The sequence below is a fragment of the Protomyctophum parallelum genome (assembly GCF_964188405.1).
Source record: "Protomyctophum parallelum genome assembly, chromosome: 14".
NCBI lineage: Eukaryota > Metazoa > Chordata > Actinopteri > Myctophiformes > Myctophidae > Protomyctophum > Protomyctophum parallelum.
In genome coordinates, this window is record NC_139709.1 from 6,818,670 (window position 1) to 6,837,138 (window position 18,469).

Sequence of the window (18,469 nt, forward strand, 5' to 3'; positions counted from 1 at the left end):
ATATACATATAAACTATATATATATATATATATATATATATATATATATATATATATATATATACTACTATGCTATACATATGTACTATGGCGTGCTATGACTATATACAATGCAATTATAGTGCTGTCTACATAACATGCTATAAGTCTGTATCAGATGCTATCTAAGTCTACAGAAATGCTATCTAAGGGGGTAGGGTAAGTGCTATGGGCCATGATGGAGTCTGAAAAGGTGGGTTTTCAGACAACGGCGGAAGATTGGGAGTAATGCTGCAGTTCTGACTGCAATGGGAAGTGCATTCCACAGTTTTGGAGCAGGAAGGGAGAAGAGTTTGGGACGTGTGGAGCGTTGTCCCGGCGTTTTTAGTGAGGGTACTTCCAGCTTCCCTGCGTTGGCTGATCTGAGTGCACGGGAGGGTTTGAGCCATACCTTTGGTTGCTTTGAATGCCAGCATCAGAGTTTTATATTCTGTGCGGGCAGCGACCGGGAGCCAGTGGAGGGAGCGGAGCAGGGGGGAGACATGTGAGAAGTTTGGCTGGTTGAAGACCAAGTGAGCTGCGGCATTTTGGATCAGCTGGAGAGGCTTAAGTGCACATGCTGGTAGGCCAGTAAGGAGGGAGTTACAATAGTCGAGTTTTGACAAGACTGTTGTCTGGATTAGGAGCTGGGCTGATTCCTGGGTGAGGAACGGTCATCTCTCTAACATAATTATGCGTGTATATACGACAAATTAAATTCCACCAACATTCAAAACAGTTTCTGGTTGGCTGACAGACTGACAGCAAAATACTTAGTTCCGATTGGTTCAGAACGAAAAAAAAAAAAGAAAAACACAGGAAACTAACTAAACCGGCAACTTTTGTCACCAAGAATGCGATTAATTTAAACAAATATTTTAAGCAAAATGGCAATGCAACGAAGAATAGCTCAACTGTTTAAGAGAAAAGATAGTTAAGCTGATAATGTATAAAGAAAAAGTTAGAAAAACAACGCCAGGGGATGAAGATACAGAGCAAATTGAGAGTTGCTTGAGACCGAGTGAGACAGATGGGGAGGAGGCAGAGACATAGCCTGGATAATAAGCCAGCAGAGACCCTGCAAGAATTAAGAACTGACAGCAGGAGCAGATCCAGTAGCAAGCACAGGTAGTAATAATAATAATTATAATAAAAAACTAGAAATATTGTTCCCGAATAAACAATGTGGGGTCACTGCAATCCAAACGATTGTAGGCCTACTATAAATCAGTCAAAAAAATGTACTACAGTATGTTCTGCTCCATTCTCAACATCTTTTGGTTTCCAAACACAGTAATATATTGTAAGTAAACACAAACAGTAAAAATCTGTTCAATGTGTGCTTATTTTAATTTAATTTAATTTGCTTTGATGGTGAAAATAGTTCTGATATCTTCAGAAGAAGACATTGCGAGAGACATTTGGACTAATGATTTGGGTTCGAACCCCCCCAGAAAATGTCGCAGATGCTAATTTCCGGGATACTCCTGAAGAACTGAAAGCCACTTTCACCCCTGAAGTTATACATGAATACAAAGCAGTGAATGGAGCCGGCTGGACCAGCTCATAACAAACATTATTTATATGAACCATTGAGACCTGTGTCATATAATCTGTTCAGGAATATAAAAGGCATAATTATCACAGTTTGTTTGATAATCACTTGCTTTTCAATGTGCACAGAGTGCACTATGTAACCCCCACCTGTACCCCACTCTGCGTATTAGGGAGGACGCTTTGTTCTAGGTCAGTTAAAGCTGTTATGTTCGATGTACAATGACCACAGTGACACATCAGACGACACAGTAACTTTTGTTGAGTAACCTCTTGGCACCCTTTTAGTATCTTTTAGCAGCTGTAGATAGTGCACATGAAATACATACAAATAAAAAATGGTACATTAGCCGGCATGAACAATAACCCCCAAAATAAAAATAGAAAATAAATCGTCACTTTTTAGAGCTTTGTACTCCGTCAGTATTGGGTCTAAAGTCAAGTCAAGTGTTTGTTGGAATCAGACTGTACAGGTATGACTCTGATCCTGAGTTCCACACAGACCTAGTCGGTGTGATCAATGTTCGTTGGAGTGCACTCTTAATTCACGCGTTCGGGTCAGCACCAGTCAGGTGACTGGCACAATCCATCCATCAACAGACCGGCCGTCTGCTGTCTGAGAACGTGGTTGATGCGGATCTGGGTCCTGGAATCATCTAACTGGGTAGCTCGCCATCAACTAGGTCTCCAGGGTTACTGGGTCTCCAGGGATACTGGTTTCCAGGAATACTGGTCTCCGGGGATCTTCAACCTCATCAAAAAACCTGACCTGTATTTGAAACAGGTCTTTTAGTTCTATAATCTAACTATATGAATTAAATCCCTTGAAGTATCTCTATCATGTTCTCATCATGTTCTTTTCTTGTTGTACAACTTTTTTTTATCTCAATATCAACTGACTATTGCGGAATGCAAATACTCTATGAACTAAAAATTTCATTTTAGTGCAAAATGGTAAATGGTGCATTTATATAGCGCCTTTATCCAAGGCGCTTTACAGAGATTGTGCATTACATTCACCCATTCATACACCGATGGCAGCGGAAACCATGCAAGGCACCAACTAGCACATCAGGAGCAATTAGGGGTTCAGTGTCTTGCTCAAGGACACTTCGACAGTAACTCTGGGGGAGCCCGGGTTCGAACTGGCAACCTTACGGTTACCATCCAGGCACTCTACCCCTGAGCCACCGCCGCCGCCAAAATAAAATACACAGTGCTTTTCTGTCATAATAAAGCACAGAAAGGCACTAATTAACTCTCACTGTGTTTAACACATACTGATAATATAAATAGAATGCCTCCTGTCATTTAGCATTTATGACCAAAACATGTGCAATGCACCTTTAAAATGCATTTGCACCATAAGGAGTAATTGTAACATTTCCCATTTGAAAGTGCATCTTATAACTCAAATCAAATCCCGTTTTTGTGCAGTTAGTACAATAACAGTAAAATAATATATTTCCCACAACACTAGTAAGTTACAACATTTCAACAGCCACAGATATCTCACCGAATCACATCCAATGTTCCAGTACTGAGCGACGTCAGGACTCAACTCTCACAACAAGGGTTTGCCCTTAGAGTATATTTGAATAGAGAAGACACCCGCGTTCTCCTCCCATCCACTTGCATTAAGTTGCTCAAAAGCGCATGAGGCGATTTCACTCCTCCTTCCGTGTAGGAACAGAGTGCATTCTGGGATGGATTGGTCCCAAACACATAAACGCGCTGCCGTTGACTATCATTGTGCCGTTTGTGCGCGTTCACGTATGAAACATTTGTTCACGTGTCATGGCCCCAAACACATGAACGTGCGCAATGATAGTCAACGGACCAGCGCTGGCTCGAGCTGCAATACCAAATTCGGCCACTATGTCCATTTCGCCTCAGGGTTTCCTCCGGGTGTCGTCTCTATTCATATATACTCTATAAAACAGGGTGCCAGCTGTTAGCATCATGTATGAAAGACGTTAGCATTAGCTAGTTAGCAAAACATGACAATGTGTTGGTTTGTTTATCTCACCGAGTGGGGTAACGTTTGGTTCACACACCAAACGGCAGCAGGATTCTCCCCTGGCAAGACTAACATACAGCACCACACTGTAGCCACAGCTGGTGTATCTGTTCTGTTATTTATATCGTTTGTATGAACGTAATCTGTCTCAGTTGATTCACTGCTGCTTCTATGAATTCGCGCCAACGTGAAAGAGGAAGTGTAGAAGTGGTGACGTCACTTTCAGCTGCGCTGTTGTGATATGCTTTCAAGTGTGTGCTTGTAAAAAGCAGTGCTGCCCTCTAGTGTTGCTTCCAAGTATACCTCATGAACAACTAAACCATTGAGTATTATTAGTTTGAGGTAGGTTATTTTGTACATGTTTTTAAATAAAACAATACCTTATGATGAATTTCAATACAAATAAAATAATAGCTTGGTTAACCTTGTTAACTCTTTTAGCTTGTAAGCTGGGTTTTCCACCTGGGTTACACATACAATGTACTTGAGTCGATGCATACAATGTGTAGTGCCTAAAGTCCTATACTTAATCAGTCACTACTGGTTGCTACTGGTTGCCGACGGCCAGGTGGAAGCTCTTACGTGTGCCAGTGCAAACTGATCTCCAAAAGATGTCCGTTGAGTTTAACTTTGCTTTATTTTCCGCAGTCATTTTCCTATATAACATACAGATACAATAATCAGAAAGAAACACTAAGAAACACAGGCGACCAGCCCTCCTGAACACAGTAGAAAACTGTTAGCCTCTGCCGTCTGCCTGTACCTGATCAGGAGCCTGGTTAAATACCTGGGCTGGCCCAGACACTGACCAAGCTGCAGTGACACTGTCAATCTGCAAAACATTAGGTCATAATGGCTCTTACACAATGTACTTGAGTCGATGCATACAATGTACTTGAGTCGATGCATACAATGTACTTGACTCAACATGTACTTGATTTGCACATGAGGAAACTGACAAGAACTAGAAGGAACCGGGACACAAGGGAACATTTCTTTGTTTCATTATTTTTTCTAAAAAAAGTGCCTTGGATAAAGGCGCTATATGAATGCACCATTTACAACTGCCTACACGCACACACACACACACACACACACACACACACACACAGTATCTCTCACACACACACAGACACACACACACGCACACACACACACACACACACACGGGAGTGCCCCGGCTCACACAGACAATCCCAGACAACGGTAACGCTCAGAATACTAAATAAGCCAGGATGAGGAACACCCTCCCAGGGATGGGACTGCTGTATACGGCTCTGAGAGACGTGCCGTGCCATCTCAAGAATGGGACGATATGGTTCTGAGACACACGCCGTCCCAAGGTCTGTCTGTCTGTCTGTCTGTCTGTCTGTCTGTCTGCCTGCCTGCCTGCCTGCCTGCCTGCCTGCCTGCCTGCCTGTCTGTCTGTCCTCTCCAGTGATGACACAGGCGTTACGCTCTCACTCAGCCCACACAAGTTAACCCATTGAAGACCTGAGGATGATTCTACTCAATGTGTTATAAACCACTAGTTCTGAAGCATCTTTGTGCCAAGGACCCCCAGAATGAGATGTATGTGGCCACGGACATATCAGCCAGCCAGCCAGCCAGCATATCACAGCCAGCCAGCCAGCCAGTATCACACACAGCCAGCCAGTATCACAGCCAGCCAGTATCACAGCCAGCCAGTATCACAGCCAGCCAGTATCACAGCCGTAGCCAGCCAGTCAGCCAGCCAGTATCACACGCAGCCAGTCAGCCAGCCAGCCAGCCAGCCAGAGGCACACCTGCCTCCAATCTGGCTAGGAGTATTTAAGCAGGCTGGTCGAGGCCTTTCTCCCTCTCACCCCTACTCAGGAAACATTGTTTGGTTTTGGTTCTTTTGAGTTAGTTTGGACCTTAGTTAATGCACGTGTACATACACTACATTCTCACACATCCATACATGCACTACACTACTGATACAACTGACTACTCACACCGCACTCTAAAAGGAAAGTATAATTTATGTTTAATCTATTTTCAAATTTTTCATTTTTGGCATTTATTTCTTTGTGCCGTCTCCCAGATTTGTAATGATTTGAGTCAGTTTGAGATGTATAATCTCGTTTTAGAGGGAGTCCTCTGGCACAACACAATGATGTTGTGGGTACAGAAAATTAAAGTTGTTGAGTATGTCTAAGAGGGTATCTAGAGTTATATGTAACTAATAACCGTTTTAAATATGATGTATAATTAAAGTAAATGCACTTAAAAATGAAAAGCAACCAGTGGAATTGCCTCCTCGTTTGAGGAGTTAGTCAATTTAAGGTATCATACATGACACAGTGGTGTGTCTGGTAGGAGACTAGACAAATCTACACATACTATTGTACACAACATCACAGCCAGCCAGCCAGTCAGCCAGTATCACAGCCAGCCAGCCAGTCAGCCAGTATCACAGCCAGCCAGCAAGCCAGCCAGCCAGTATCACAGCCAGCCAGCCAGCCAGTATCACAGCCAGCCAGCCAGTATCACAGCCAGCCAGCAAGCCAGCCAGCCAGTATCACAGCCAGCCAGCCAGCCAGCCAGTATCACAGCCAGCCAGCCAGCCAGCCAGTATCACAGCCAGCCAGCAAGCCAGCCAGCCAGTATCACAGCCAGCCAGTATCACAGCCAGCCAGTATCACAGCCAGCCAGTATCACAGCCAGCCAGTATCACAGCCAGCCAGCAAGCCAGCCAGCCAGTATCACAGCCAGCCAGCCAGCCAGCCAGTATCACAGCCAGCCAGCCAGCCAGCCAGTATCACAGCCAGCCAGCAAGCCAGCCAGCCAGTATCACAGCCAGCCAGTCAGTCAGCCAGTATCACAGCCAGCCAGTCAGCCAGTATCACAGCCAGCCAGCCAGCCAGTATCACAGCCAGCCAGCAAGCCAGCCAGCCAGTATCACAGCCAGCCAGTATCACAGCCAGCCAGCAAGCCAGCCAGCCAGTATCACAGCCAGCCAGTCAGCCAGCCAGTATCACAGCCAGCCAGTATCACAGCCAGCCAGTATCACAGCCAGCCAGTCAGCCAGCCAGTATCACAGCCAGCCAGTATCACAGCCAGCCAGTATCGCAGCCAGCCAGTATCAGAGCCAGCCAGCCAGCCATATCACAGTCATTCAGTATCAGGATCCAGGGCAGAACGGCTGCATTTATGAATGAATGGATATCCGGCTCACGTCCCAATGACATCAATGGCCAGGGGGGGGGGGGGGGGGGGGGGCAGACCTTGGGGGAGGGGGGGGGGGGGGGGGTGTAATTGAGGCTCCTTTAAAAGCATTACCAATGATGACGCATGCATCTCGTAAATGTCAAACAATCCCCCCGCACGCACTCACACACACACTCACAAACACACACACACACACACACACACACAGTGCCCTAGTATTCCCTCACGACTGATGCATGCCGTGGCTGCGGCATGGAGGCTGCTTGGGGGAGGAGGAGGGGGGGGGGCTTCCTCCAGCCGCTGCCTACGCATGAATGAACACGCTCGACGATGACACCGTCCGCACAACGAGAGGCAGCCGCAACAAATCGTGGGCGACCGAGGAAAGCACCCTCTCTCTCTTCTAGGTTACGGTCCATGTCTACGTCCATACACACACACACACACACACACACACACACACACCATCAAAAACAGCAGATCTGCACGCTCGAAACGTGGCACAAAGCGGCACGTTTGGAGCTTGTAGATCTGCTGTTTTGAAAATGTGGATCCTGAAAAGTCTCTCTCTCTCTTTCTGGGTGTTTGCTTAGGGTCATACAGTCAATACAGCAGGAAAATATATATAAGGATATGATGTCTGTGTGAAAGACTCACTAAAGTTATGCATTCCAAATAAATATAGTTACATTCCACCATGAATAGAAGTATTTATAAATATAGTTATGAATAGTGAACCGGAGGACGGTATTTATAAATAGTGAACCGGAGGACGGTATTTATAAATAGTGAACCGGAGGACGGTATTTATAAATAGTGAACCGGAGGACGGTATTTATAAATAGTGAACCGAAGGACGGTATTTATAAATAGTGAAACGAAGGACGGTATTTATAAATAGTGAACCGAAGGACGGTATTTATAAATAGTGAACCGGAGGACGGTATTTATAAATAGTGAACCGAAGAACGGTATTTATAAATAGTGAACCGAAGGACAGTATTTATAAATAGTGAACCGAAGGACGGTATTTATAAATAGTGAATCGAAGGACGGTATTTATAAATAGTGAACCGGAGGACAGTATTTATAAATAGTGAACCGAAGGACAGTATTTATAAATAGTGAACCGAAGGACAGTATTTATAAATAGTGAACCGAAGGACAGTATTTATAAATAGTGAACGGAAGGACAGTATTTATAAATAGTGAACCGAAGGACAGTATTTATAAATAGTGAACGGAAGGACAGTATTTATAAATAGTGAACCGAAGGACGGTATTTATAAATAGTGAACCGAAGGACAGTATTTATAAATAGTGAACCGAAGGACAGTATTTATAAATAGTGAACCGAAGGACGGTATTTATAAATAGTGAACCGAAGGACAGTATTTATAAATAGTGAACCGAAGGACAGTATTTATAAATAGTGAACCGAAGGACGGTATTTATAAATAGTGAACCAAAGGACAGTATTTATAAATAGTGAACCGAAGGACAGTATTTATAAATAGTGAACCGAAGGACAGTATTTATAAATAGTGAACTGGAGGACAGCGTGTCACAGCAATACAACCACCGTTCGTCACTATTAGTATAGTAGCAGACGTATTGGCTATTCAGCATTAAACTGAGGATAGCACACACACCCCCCCCCCCCCCCCACACACACACACACACACACACACACACACACACACACACACACACACACACACACACACACACACACACACACACACACACACACACACACACACACACACACATTAGATAGATAGATAGATAGATAGATAGATAGATAGATAGATAGATAGATAGATAGATAGATAGATAGATAGATAGATAGATAGATAGATAGATAGATAGATAGATAGATAGATAGATAGATAGATAGATAGATGCATTAATTTCAGAGTACAATGCAACGACGTGTATATAGGCTACACGCGTCCATTAATTAATCGACAGCCAGGCTATAGCCTATATCTTTCTTTCTTACCTCCCACACATAGCAAGGACATTTCTGCTCTGCTCTGTTAGTGTAGCGTGCAGTGTCCTCTCTCTCTCTATCTCTCTCTCAGGCTGATCGCTGCCTTCCTCCGTGATTTGTTTGCTGTGGTCCCGCGCGTGTAAATACAAAAAAATGGGAAAAAAGGTAAAGTCCTCGATCCCGAAATATAACCACTATATCAGCCTAGTAGTGGCGAGGAGGAGAACAAGTCCGTATTAACAGCAGCATTGTAACGTTTCTCCGTGTCTTCAGAGCTGTAGTAGTGTGTGTGTGGGTGTGTGTGTGTGTGTGTGTGTGTGTGTGTGTGTGTGTGTGGATCGGTGGTTGTGTGTGTCTGCATTTCCTCATTCAGTCATCAGTACAGCTGTGCTGCTCCGCTCCTCCTATAGCCGCCTCAGCCATCTTGTTTCAGCACCACATACGAGAGGACAGCTCCGCTCTGACGTCACGGGCTGACGAGAAGCGGGGGGTGTGTGTGTGTGTGGGGGGGGGGGGGGGGGGGGGGGGGGTTCCACATTCTGGGAATGAGTGAGATCAGATGTTCACCAGCATGTCAGTGTTTTCACTGATTAGAACGAATGATGTCATACCGTGCACATCATTCATTAGAACACTGTTTTCAATGATTTCACCATCATAGTTTTCATATTTAACTCCCTTTGATCTTGTGGTGATTCAGGTCAATGTAACAGTAAATATATGTATTTATAATAACATGTACAGCATAATTTAATACTGGGTTTATTATAGACAGTTGTGGAATAAAACTAAACACCATTATTAATCAACAAGTTTATTTGTACAACGTATAGTGGTTTTCAAAGCAATGCAGTTAATATAATATATACTGATACAGAGCAGGGAGAGCAGCTGGCATGATGGGGGGTGAAAACTGTCTTAATTATATGCCTCTAATCTGGCCTTCTTAACTTAAATTTAGACTCGAAAATAAATGTTATTGTTACGTGCTATTGTAAACAGTAAGTGACCACTGAACGTACTGTGGTGATTCCCATTGTCATATATCCTTTTATTAGCCCCTAGTTTCACACAGACTACATCCCCAGCCTCCAGCAGCAGTGAGGCTCCATTAGATGCGGTCACATCATGGCTAGGTTGACGTCCATAGGCAGAAACTACAGGCTGGCCGTTTTTAACCAGTTGAGCTCCAGTGGCATGACTCCCTCCATTACCATGGAGGAAGAAACTGAACTGGTAGACGCCTCGAACTGCTGCAGTGAAGAAGCCTACGTTTGGATAATACTTTGATTTAGTTTGACTTTTCACTTTCTGTCTTGTATAACCAACATAATATATGTAACCGTTTACAGATTACATGATATTTGTATGCATTATTTACAATTCACCATACCTGTGTTTGGATTATATCCATTACCAACATTAGTGATGACATGTCTGTAAGTCAGGGTAGTCTCAACATTGTAAGGTCCTGTGAATCCACTGTCACTATCAGAGGCCAACATAGAGGCTGAGAAAGCCACTCGTCCGTCTGTAAATTAAACACACAACATGTAACAGTTGAGGAATAATCATTCCTGCAGGTTATTATCAGCTCTACAGTATGTATGAACAATTAATTCTACCACAGGTCGTTTTGAGGAAGCAATCTGATTGGTTGAAACAGCCTTCTAGCCGTGGGTTACACCATCACCGTTCAACACCTAATCAAAACAAAGAATTCAGCTGCTCTGTTCTCCCAGAGCGCTAGCAAACTCGGTGGCTAGGCTATCCATTTGTGGTCGTAGTGACTACATCTGTCATTAAAATAATATATTATTTCAGCGATTGATGTATCTGGATCACGGCGCTCTGTGCATACAGAAGTCAGGACAATGGTGAGGCGACCCCCTCAATGAATCAGGCAGAGAAGTTTCCTTTCAATCTCAATGTTGTATCACAGTTTTATTGATACAAACACACTCAGCTTACAAGGCAACGTGGGAACAACGGCCCACGAGGAAATGGAGTCACACAGTTGAAAGCCCTTTCGAATCAACTTACAACACAGTGTGAACACAAAAACATTGGTCTCAAACATTGCAATATATTTAGCTTCAAGACCCTCCTCCGGATACAACAGACGACCTCTGCTTGTGTTAGCCAATCAAAACGTTGTATTCACAGGATCTGCCTGTGAAAGATAGGCGGGACATCTGGCCTGTAGCTGCATGTCTCATACTAACTATATACGGTTTATACCAATAGGACTAATTAAACATCTATACTATATTATGAAGTATGCAGAACCTTATTTAACACCTGTGACTATAATAATGAAATGTCAGAGGGATACATTTTAACTGTTCCTGAGTCACAGTAAACTTTACCAATTAAAAGATAAACCACATGTTAACCGAATCTTACTTTTGAGACTAACTCGAAAAGGTTATTCTGAGTGCCACTCAGACATCATGATGAGAACTGTTAACAGGTTTAAACATGTAACTATAATAATGAAATGTATGTACCATATCAAATATACAGGACATTGATTACCATATGTAATGAAATAATTAAACTGTATTCTTAGTTCTAGATGCATATTTGGCAAGGATATGTTGTTATTCAAGACAAACAAACAGAGTATATATGACTCAGAGATGAGCTCTAACAGCTGACACTAACCATAGATTACCACCCAGAGTTAAGAGTTCACACAGACCCTGTGGGGTTTAATTACACCCCTAATATAAGGCTCTGTTATCTCAGGTCGCCTCGTAAATAACTCTCATATCTTTTCGAGGAATCACTGATGAGCAAATTAACTGAAATAACAATAGTCTAGTAACAGCTGTCTCTGGGCTCATTTAGTGACTAGCTATCCTATAGTGACCTCTTCACTCAGGCTTCTAACTACATGTGAACTATAGGCTGAAGTATTATGTACAATTATGACATGTGTTAAGGAATAAGCTATCAAAATATACATCACGATTTTCTTAGTTTTAAGGGTAACTGTGGTAGAAAAACTGCAATATTACACGAGAGGGTGTGGGTTAACGTGATTATTGCCACGACAGTGATGCGGTCAGGAACGAGACGAAGTCGAGTTCCGCAAGCATCACTGAAGTGATTCTACCAAGTATATTTGTGTTCCTCAGACCTTCATTGTGCTTCTGTAGAACGTGCACCTCATGCTGTGTGGCCTTTGATCTGGCCTCAATGGTTTCAACAGAAGCTTCAATGGTTTCAACAGAAGCTGAGAATGAAATGCAAAGTTAAAACATCATCACGTCATGTTGGAAAACACTTCAAATATGAACGTTGTAGTCATACACACGCACACACACACACACACACACACACACACACACACACACACACACACACACACACACACACACACACACACACACACACACAGAGTACTGGTCAGTAGAAATATACCTTTAATCAGACGGTCGCTGTCTGTGAGTCTCTCCATTGCTATTTGAAGCTCCTGCTGTGTTTGGCGTAGCTCCTGCTGGGTTGAACTTTGCTCCTTCTGTGTCTGTTGCAGGTCAACTTGCAGCGCTGTCATCAGGACAGTGATGTTAGAAAACACGTACAGTATGTAAAAAATAACATTTAATATAAATGACATGAACATGGGTATATCGATACCTTTGGCCAGACTCTCGCTGTCCTGCAGTCTGTCCACGGCAGCTTTCAGCTCCTGCTGTGTGTGTCGCAGCTCAACGCGCTGCTCTGTCATGGTGGCGGTCATCTCTCTCAGCACAGCATGGAGGTCAGGCTGGCAGGTCTCTTGGCTGATCCTTTCTGCTCCCTTAACAAGCTGCTCATTGAAGCTCAGGTCATCCACGGCGTCTCCCCGTATTTCGCGTATTTTTTCGCGTATTTTTTCTTGTATTTCGCCATATTTTACGGCGTCTCCCCGTATTTCCTCGGCACACGACAGACAGCACAGTAACAACAAGGCCACACAGGACAGCATTGTGGCTCCGTATGTGGACGCAGTCGTTCTGAAGCTCTTCACTCTGCTGTTTGGAGCTGCTGTCTGTCAGATTAAATAAATCACCACTGTCTCTGTTGACATAATTTAATCTTATCTAAACTTGCGTTCAGTGACCTGTTGCTGCTGTTATTTTTCTGTTCTTATTTCCTCCATAAAACACTGGGGACAAAGACACACTTCAAGTCGGTCACAAAAACAATGCATTTGTGAAGTATGAATGTGACATTTGTTGAAAAGTGAAAACGCTTTTGAATGTTAAGCTTGACATTATAGCCTTGTCCCCAACATAAACGTCATGATGAAAGGAAGGGTAACCGTGAGGCTACATAGATTGTGCATCACATTCACACACTGAGGGCAGAGGAAACCATGCAAGGCACCAACCTGCACATCAGGATCAATCAGGGGTTCAGAGTCTTGCTCAAGGACACTTTGACACTAACTCTGGGGGAGCCCACAGGGATCGAACCGGCAACCTTGTGGTCCCCATCCAGCCACGGCCACCCCAGGGATAAGGTTAGGTTTAGGCATAGTTTTATAATAATAAATAATAATAATGAATTGCATTTTTATAGCGCTTTTCCAAGTGCTCAAAGCGCTTTACAATGGTTCATTCATTCATACATTGGGAGGTGAAGCGGCGAACAGTCGACGCCAGCGTCCTCACTTCCCACATTCACACACCAATGGTGGCAAGCTCACACCGACCAACTCATTGGAGGCAATGTAGGGTTCAGTGTCTTGCCCAAGGACACTTCGACATGTGGACAGGAGGAGCCGGGATTCGAACCGCCGACCCAGGGATCATTGGACGACCTGCTCTACCTCCTGAGCCACAGCCGCCCTAAGTTTTACAGAGGTTATGTTTAGGAATAAGGTTAAATAGTTTTACTTTAAACACATCCCCACTATATGATCATTAATACACATTAACCCAGTATTATCTGACCTTTTTATATAATATTTCATAATAATTGAATCACCCCCCCCCCCCTCCCCTCCCCCACCACCCCCGCTATGTTTGGTGTGTGTGTGTGTGTGTGTGTGTGTGTGTGTGTGTGTGTGTGGGGGGGGGGGGTTCCACATTCTGGGACTGAGTGAGATCAGATCATCTGCTGGTTTCGTGTGAAGCATGTTGTTGAGTTCCCCTTCCCCACCACAAGGGGGTGCTGTGGTAGATCTCCTGACCAAGTAATGGTGAAAGTTGTGAAAGTAATGGTGTTGTTTGTTGGGTTTTGGTTTAATCCTGTATTTATATAAAATTGTAATGGAAATTAAGAGTTTACTTAACACATGCATAGACTTTCCTTAATGAAAAATGGTTGCAGCACTCTCTTGTTCACCATGTCAGTGTTTTCACTGATTAGAACGAATTATGTCATACCACATCATTCATTAGAACAGTGTTTTCAATTATTTCACCATCATAGTTTTCATATTTAACTCCCTGTGATCTTGTGGTGATTCAGGTCAATGTAACAGTAAATATATGTATTTATTATAACATGTACAGCATATTTAATAATGGGTTTATTATAGACAGTTGAGGAATAAAACTAAACACCATTATTAATCAACAACAAGTTTATTTGTATAACTTATAGTGGCTTTCAAAGCAATGCACTTACAAATTGTTTTCCAGATTACATCAAATGAATGACACTGTAAATCAGTTTTGTGAGTAAATAAACACATGAACAAACACAACCAATGGGAATAGAAAGAAAGAAAGAAAGAAAGAAAGAAAGAAAGAAAGAAAGAAAGAAAGAAAGAAAGAAAGAAAAACAATAGAGAAACCATAACGATGTGAAATATTGATGAAATTAAACGATTTGTAATTTTAAGATAACTATTTCTAATAATAGTGTGCTATATCATTGGTGATGTACAGTAATTAATTTCTGAATATGTTCTTGATCCTTCCTGGCTTTTATTCCATGTTTGACAACATTGAACTTTGGCTCGCACTGATTGGTCAGCTGCTGTATAACCCTCTAGGGCAGGGGTGGGAAACAGGCAGCCCGCGGGCCAAAACTGGCCCTCTCAGAAATAATATCTGGCCCGTGAGATAATTTGGAGAATATGTTTTGTTTTTTTAATTTTAAATTTAATTTTAAATCAGACAGACAGACTCACATAATGGCTATTAAGTCCAAATAGAGAAACACTCCCCACCTGAAGAAGGTTTATTAAACTATAATATAATAATTATACTGATACTCTATGTTGAGAGTGACAGAGCAGGGAGAGCAGCTGGCATGATGGGGGGTGAAAACTGTCTTAATGATATCCCTCTAATTTGGCCTTTTTAATGTCAATTTAGACTCGGAAAAAAATGTTATTGTGCAACATGTTTTTCTTCCTCACACTGTAAACAGTAAGTGACCACTGAACGTACTGTGGTGATTTTCATTGTCAAATATCCTATGATTAGCCGCTAGTTTCATACAGACTACATCCCCAGCCTCCAGCAGCAGTGAGGCTCCATTGGATGGGTTAACAGAACCGCTAGATTGACTTTCCCAGGCATAAACTACAAGCTGGCCGTTTTTAACCAGTTTAGCTGCAATGGGAGCCCTTCCTCCATGACCATGGAGGAAGAAACTGAACTGGTAGACGCCTCGAACTGCTACAGTGAAGATGCCTGCGTTTGGATAATACTTTGATTTAGTTTGACTTTTCACTTTCTGTCTTGTATAAACAACATAATATATGTAACCGTTTACAGATTAAAATGATCTTTTTATGCATTATTTACAATTCACCATACCTGTGTTTGGATTATATCCGTTACCAACATTAGTGAGGACACGTCTGTATTTCAGGGTAGTCTCAACATTGTAAGGTCCTGTGTATGTGTTTCCAGAGGCCCACAGAGAGGCTGAGAAAGCCACTCGTCTGTCTGTAAATAAACACACAACATGTAACAGGATAAATAATCATTCCTGTAGGTTAATATTATCAGCTCTACAGTATGTATGAACACAGAAGTATATTTGTGTTCCTCAGACCTTCATTGTGCTTCTGTAGAACGGTCACCTCATGCTGTGTGGCATTGGATCTGGCCTCAATGGTTTCAACAGAAGCTTCAATGGTTTCAACAGAAGCTGAGAATGAAATGCAAAGTTAAAACATCATCACGTCAGGTTGAAAAACACTTCAAATATGAACGTTTTAGTCACACACACACACACACACACACACACACACACACACACACACACATACACACACACACACACACACATACCTTTAATCAGACGTTCGCTGTCTGTGAGTCTCTCCATCGCTGTTTGAAGCTCCTGCTGTGTTTGGCGTAGCTCCTGCTGGGTTGAACTTTGCTCCTTCTGTGTCTGTTGCAGGTCAACTTGCAGCGCTGTCATCAGGACAGTGATGTTAGAAAACACGTACAGTATGTAAAAAATAATAGTTAATGTAATCAATATGAACATGGATATGTCGATACCTTTGACGAGACTCTCGCTGTCCTGCAGTCTGTCCACGGCAGCTTTCAGCTCCTGCTGTGTGTTTTGCAGCTCAACGCGCTGCTCTGTCATCATGGCGGCGGTCATCTCTCTCAGCACAGCATGGAGGTCAGGCTGGGAGGTCTCTTGGCTGATCCTTTCTGCTCCGTTAACAAGCTGCTCTTTCAAGCTCAGCTCATCCACGGCGTCTCCCCGTATTTCCTCGGCACACGACAGACAGCACAGTAACAACAAGGCCACACATGACAGCATTGTGGCTCCGTATGTGGATGCAGTCGTTCTGAAGCTCATCACTCTGCTGTTTGGAGCTGCTGTCTCTGTTGGCCTGTTTAAATACATCACCAACTATATGATCATTAATACACATTGACCCAGTATTATCTGAACTTCTGATTAATCTTATCTAAACTTGCGTTCAGTGACCTGTTGCTGCTGTTATTTTTCTGTTCTTATTTCCTCCATAAAACAAAGATCACTGGGATCACACTTCAAGTCGGTCACAAAAACAATGCATTTGTGAAGTTGTGTCACTTCAAAGAAGTCAAGTATGAATGTGACATTTGTTGAAAAGTGAAAAAGCTTTTGAATGTTAAGCTTGACATTATAGCCTTGTCCCCAACATAAACGTCATGATGAAAGGAAGGGTAACCGTGAGGCTACATAGATTGCGCATCACATTCACACACTGAGGGCAGAGGAAACCATGCAAGGCACCAACCTGCACATCAGGAGCAATTAGGGGTTCAGAGTCTTGCTCAAGGACACTTCCACACTAACTCTGGGGGAGCCCACAGCGTTCGAACTGGCAACCTTGGTTACCATCCAGCCACGGCCACCCCAGGGATAAGGTTAGGTTTAGGCATAGTTTTACAGAGGTTACGTTTAGGAATAAGGTTATAGTTTTACTTTAAACACATCCCCACTATATGATCATTAATACACATTAACCCAGTATTATCTGACCTGTTTAAATACATCCCTGACACGTGTTTATTATTAATGCACTTCAACCTGTATTATCACAATATATATCTAAACTGGCGTTCAGTGACCTGTTGCTGCTGTTATTTTTCTGTTCTTATTTCCTCCATAAAACAAAGTTCAGCTGGTGAACGTTTCCACTTCATTAGTTAATTGCCAGCTCTCTTTTCACACCCCCTGCCCTCAGGTAAGAGACCCCTGCCCTCAGCACTTCCAAACATCAATCTTTCATCAAATTTAGAGGCCCTCATCTATGGAACTCCCTAGATGCTTCACTTAAATCCTCATTATCCTTGCCAATATTCAAAAAACATCTATAGAAATATCTTATTTCTTCCTCTCTGTAGATTACATGTTTTACTTTGATGCGTTATATTTTCTTTTGTGTGTTTGTTTATTGTTTATTTCCGTTTTTTTGTGCAGTCTGTGTTTTTATTTCTTTACTGCACAGCTGCCCCCCTTTGCCAACTTGAAGACTTTTTTTACTGTTCTTTATGAAGTTTTAATCTGTTTAAAGTTAAACCAATGACCTCTTCCTACAGGAAAGGATTCCAAATAAGCCAGCTGGCTTCTTCCCTTAATTCCTTGCATTGTATTTTTGTTCTTTGATATGTTATTGTCTATTTGTTGTACTACATGCTAAATAAATAAACCTAAACCAGTTAAGAGACTCTGGGGCTGTATTTTGCATGTCTTAAGTACCAGGTCTTATTACTTAACTTAAGACCTGGAGGCGTGATCAATGCCATTTGGCTATTCTGAGTGGCCAAATAGCATTTTTCAAATTATTTTGTGTTTTTGGGACTCCCATTATGTTTTCTATCCCCACAAATAACCAATTTTGAACAATCAGGCTTTCATATCATAATAGGTGCTTTAATGGAAATTGCTCTCAGGAACAGTTCAACTGATTTTGTCCTCATCGTGATGTCATCAATGTCACCCTACTTTGTATAATTCCTCCTCTTCTTCAGTCTTCAGTTCCAAATTTGCATTTCCACTTTGTTTATACAATGTCCACCATTGTTGATTTTCCAAGCTGGCATGTAATGGAAACAAGCCTGGCATCAGTATTATAATATTATAATGACACAAATATTAAATAATCTGCATATCAGTACTGCAGCTAAAACTGCTTTCAAAGTCCAGAAAGAAGTGATTGAGGCTCAAACCATTAGAAATAACTTTGAGGGACATAGCCAATAATTATATTAAATATTAAA

At 42.4% G+C, this 18,469-nt stretch overlaps 1 protein-coding gene across 1 annotated transcript in view; it reads right to left on the reverse strand.

The window, feature by feature from the left end:
- LOC310870689 (protein unc-13 homolog A-like) overlaps positions 1-8,849 on the reverse strand; it is a gene marked incomplete at its 3' end in the record, with an annotated part of 68,087 nt that extends 59,238 nt beyond the window's left edge. Inside the window, 1 exon segment of the mRNA XM_083781961.1 lies at positions 8,793-8,849. Within this exon segment, the coding sequence (XP_083638087.1) occupies positions 8,793-8,814 (22 nt within the window). The 5' untranslated portion in view covers positions 8,815-8,849.
- Positions 8,850-18,469: the final 9,620 nt, after the last annotated feature.